Here is a 4,111-nt window from a genome sequence, read left to right on the forward strand (position 1 = left end):
CTTTACCTTGCCCAACCAGGGCAGGATGCATCCTGAGTGGAAAAGGTGTTTGCAAGGCATTTCTCGAACAGTTTCTTGTTCCTCGAACTCCAACAAACACACAGGACACTTGAGACCTTTGTCTGTGAGGAAACGTACCTGATTAAATCCTTCTAAAGTTATTAACCTAGGAAAAGCTCGCAAAGTATGCTTTTCCTACAACAGCATGCCTCACATTCACACAATGAAATCTGTCTGTGCAAATTCTCAGCCATCCAGGTCATAGTAAGCTGAAAAAAGGTAGAAAAAAAATCATCTGGACTTGGTTTTAGGTAGAAGACGTTTAACCTCTCATCCAAGAGGCTTAATGAGTTCTGTCTGACCGGTGGTGAGCAGGAGGTATTTATCCCACTGGGTGGTGTTTCAGTCCTTCGACAGCCAACAATGTCCCCTAATGACTGATATGTTGCGGTTCCAGTCCTTTGGTGGCCAACAATGTCCTCTAACAACTGAGTCGTTATAGTCTGGTACTGGTGAGCCTTGTTACCCGTCTTTGAACCCTCACAAAGACTTGTTGTTGTCGAAGGACTGTAACACCACCCAGGGGGGATAAATACCTCCTGTTCACCACAAGTCAGACAGAGCTGTTGAAGCCTCTTGGATGAAAGGTTAAACGTCTTCTACATAAAACCAAGTCCAGATGATTTTTTTTCTACGTTTTTTTCAATGAAATCAGTGGTTTACCAGTTTTCTCTCAGCCTGTCTGTAAGCATTAATGTCTTCCTCTATATTCTAACCAAAAATTATGGATGTAAGACACATGGAGCAAACATCTGTCACCTGCTTGCTCTGGAGAAATGATGACCACAGTGAGGGTCTGAACAGCGGTTTTGGCAGCTGGAGGAGGAAGACGGTGGTCCCAGTCTGACAAGTCATATGCCCCTGAGTCAAACAGGTCCAGGCCCTGCATTAAAGACCTATACACAAATACCAACAGTCAACCAGATGATCAATCTAAAGCAGTGTTTTGTCCCTGAAATGTGTTTAGCCTCACCTGGCCAGCTCCAGTAGTGCATTCTGGCGATACTGTTCCTCAGGGTTGGTGGGCTCGCAGTCATGTTCATCAAAGTAGGATGCCATTTTGGTATTGTCCTCTTTGCATTAAGATACCTGGCATGCATGGAAGGTGTAAAACACAGATGAGAGATCTGGCAGACCCTTACGACTAATGACTAAATAAATATCAGAAGAAAAGCTGCTGCTCTGACAAACTCACCCCTTCTCTTAAACGTATTACTTCTTCATTAATCAGGGTTTCTGCTGTGTTCCACTGATTAAATTTAAGTCTTAAAGACTCTTTTAATATCCTTTTCACAGTCATACCCATCGATGACAGGAAACAATTGGACCTACCGACATTTTATCACATTTTTGTTTGTATTTCCCAGTTCAAAGTCAAAGTGTTTGTCATATGCACAGTTAGGAAACGTGTTTCCCTGTACAATGAAATTCTTACTTTCCCGTCCACATGAATGCCACAAAATACAAATGAAATATAAAGTAGACGAATAAGTAAAATCTAAGGCGCTTTAAGCAGCAAATGCAGAGAAATAATAAAAGTATATGAGAATATAATAAGAGAATGTATGCTACATGTATGTGCAGCAGTCAACAGTCAATGTGCATATATGCATGTGCAAACTGAGAATGTAAACAGTACACAGTTGCATATAACAGTAAAAATTTGTTAACATGACCTGGACATACTGTATGTATCCATTACTAAACAGGACCCACAAGACACAAGCCAAGGGGCCCTGGTGAGCCTTGTTACCCGTCTTTGAACCCTCACAAAGACTTGTTGTTGTCGAAGGACTGTAACACCACCCAGGGGGGATAAATACCTCCTGTTCACCACAAGTCAGACAGAGCTGTTGAAGCCTCTTGGATGAAAGGTTAAACGTCTTCTACATAAAACCAAGTCCAGATGATTTTTTTTCTACGTTTTTTTCAATGAAATCAGTGGTTTACCAGTTTTCTCTCAGCCTGTCTGTAAGCATTAATGTCTTCCTCTATATTCTAACCAAAAATTATGGATGTAAGACACATGGAGCAAACATCTGTCACCTGCTTGCTCTGGAGAAATGATGACCACAGTGAGGGTCTGAACAGCGGTTTTGGCAGCTGGAGGAGGAAGACGGTGGTCCCAGTCTGACAAGTCATATGCCCCTGAGTCAAACAGGTCCAGGCCCTGCATTAAAGACCTATACACAAATACCAACAGTCAACCAGATGATCAATCTAAAGCAGTGTTTTGTCCCTGAAATGTGTTTAGCCTCACCTGGCCAGCTCCAGTAGTGCATTCTGGCGATACTGTTCCTCAGGGTTGGTGGGCTCGCAGTCATGTTCATCAAAGTAGGATGCCATTTTGGTATTGTCCTCTTTGCATTAAGATACCTGGCATGCATGGAAGGTGTAAAACACAGATGAGAGATCTGGCAGACCCTTACGACTAATGACTAAATAAATATCAGAAGAAAAGCTGCTGCTCTGACAAACTCACCCCTTCTCTTAAACGTATTACTTCTTCATTAATCAGGGTTTCTGCTGTGTTCCACTGATTAAATTTAAGTCTTAAAGACTCTTTTAATATCCTTTTCACAGTCATACCCATCGATGACAGGAAACAATTGGACCTACCGACATTTTATCACATTTTTGTTTGTATTTCCCAGTTCAAAGTCAAAGTGTTTGTCATATGCACAGTTAGGAAACGTGTTTCCCTGTACAATGAAATTCTTACTTTCCCGTCCACATGAATGCCACAAAATACAAATGAAATATAAAGTAGACGAATAAGTAAAATCTAAGGCGCTTTAAGCAGCAAATGCAGAGAAATAATAAAAGTATATGAGAATATAATAAGAGAATGTATGCTACATGTATGTGCAGCAGTCAACAGTCAATGTGCATATATGCATGTGCAAACTGAGAATGTAAACAGTACACAGTTGCATATAACAGTAAAAATTTGTTAACATGACCTGGACATACTGTATGTATCCATTACTAAACAGGACCCACAAGACACAAGCCAAGGGGCCCTGGGCCAGGACCTTTCTATGAAGTTAAAACTGTTGAAAGTCACGGAGATACGTAAAAGGTCTACTAAGAGAAATAAATGTTTTTCTTAGAAACTAAAGTTTAAGTAGTGAGCAACGTCGAGCACAATCAGACTCAAACGTTTCCTCATATAAATTAATGTTTGATAAAATAACCCTCAACTCAAAATACTGATAAGGTGCACAATAAGAACGTTCATTTTCTATTACAAAAGCTCATACATATTGATGTTATTCACCGGATTATATATACCAAAGGCACGGCTACGGCTAAAGTCTAGCTACCAAGACCAAGCTGTACAAATAGACCAAACTGTACAAATAGACAAAGCATACTGTACAAAAGTACATATTATTAACAGATTTTTAACAAATGAACTCAACTTACCTGGAACGTTAGCAACAATCAACATTTGTCATTCTTCCGGGTATGACGATTTTAATCACGTGGTACTTTGCCAATCACAGCAATGCTCTTCTTCTCTGGTGTTTTACGGCAGTTGGCATCCTAATGTTGCATTACTGCCATCTCGTGTCCGTAGTCTGTGTCACCGTTCAATTATTTTAAAATCTATTCGAGTCCTGTTACATTACCCTCAGGAAATCTAGCAACTCTTCTCCCTCTTCCACTTCTGCCGAATTCTGCTATACTTTTAAATTTACATCTACTAACCCCAGTTCCTTAAACTGAGTAAACATATCTACCCTTTCCTCTGAATACCTCTTACATGAAATGACAATGATTTTTTGTTTCTGCTTCTTGATGAAGATCACAATATCCTGTACAGTGTTTTCCTATAACAGTGTACTATTGTGATTACTGTGTCAAGTTTTGATTCTACTAATTATTACTTGCTCTCACCGTGCTTCTGTCCCACCTTACTCCCACCTTATTCTGTATCCAATATAGTTGCCTTACACACATTATAGATACCAGCTTTCATCAAACTCGATTTGACAGTTCTAAGTGAAAGGTTATCCAATCAGAATCGTTGTCCCGCCCCCAAGTC

The 4,111-nt window shown here is 40.2% G+C and overlaps 1 protein-coding gene across 2 annotated transcripts in view; it reads right to left on the minus strand.

Moving 5' to 3' along the window:
- The window catches only part of rnf181 (ring finger protein 181), a 4,227-nt gene extending 635 nt beyond the window's left edge, over window positions 1-3,592 (minus strand). Inside the window, exons 1-4 of one of the 2 annotated variants that reach the window (XM_020590521.1) lie at window positions 3,490-3,592; window positions 2,321-2,436; window positions 2,107-2,243; window positions 7-122 (exon numbers count right to left, since the gene is read on the minus strand). In XM_020590521.1, coding sequence (XP_020446177.1) covers window positions 7-122; window positions 2,107-2,243; window positions 2,321-2,406 — 339 coding nt within the window. In that variant the 5' untranslated portion in view covers window positions 2,407-2,436; window positions 3,490-3,592. Of the gene's footprint in view, window positions 1-6; window positions 123-819; window positions 957-1,033; window positions 1,159-2,106; window positions 2,244-2,320; window positions 2,437-3,489 lie in introns of those variants that run through there. The other variant, XM_020590523.1, reaches the window with a different exon arrangement.
- Window positions 3,593-4,111: the final 519 nt, after the last annotated feature.

Source organism: Monopterus albus, unplaced genomic scaffold (assembly GCF_001952655.1).
Source record: "Monopterus albus unplaced genomic scaffold, M_albus_1.0 scaffold12.1, whole genome shotgun sequence".
In the NCBI taxonomy this organism is placed as follows: domain Eukaryota; kingdom Metazoa; phylum Chordata; class Actinopteri; order Synbranchiformes; family Synbranchidae; genus Monopterus; species Monopterus albus.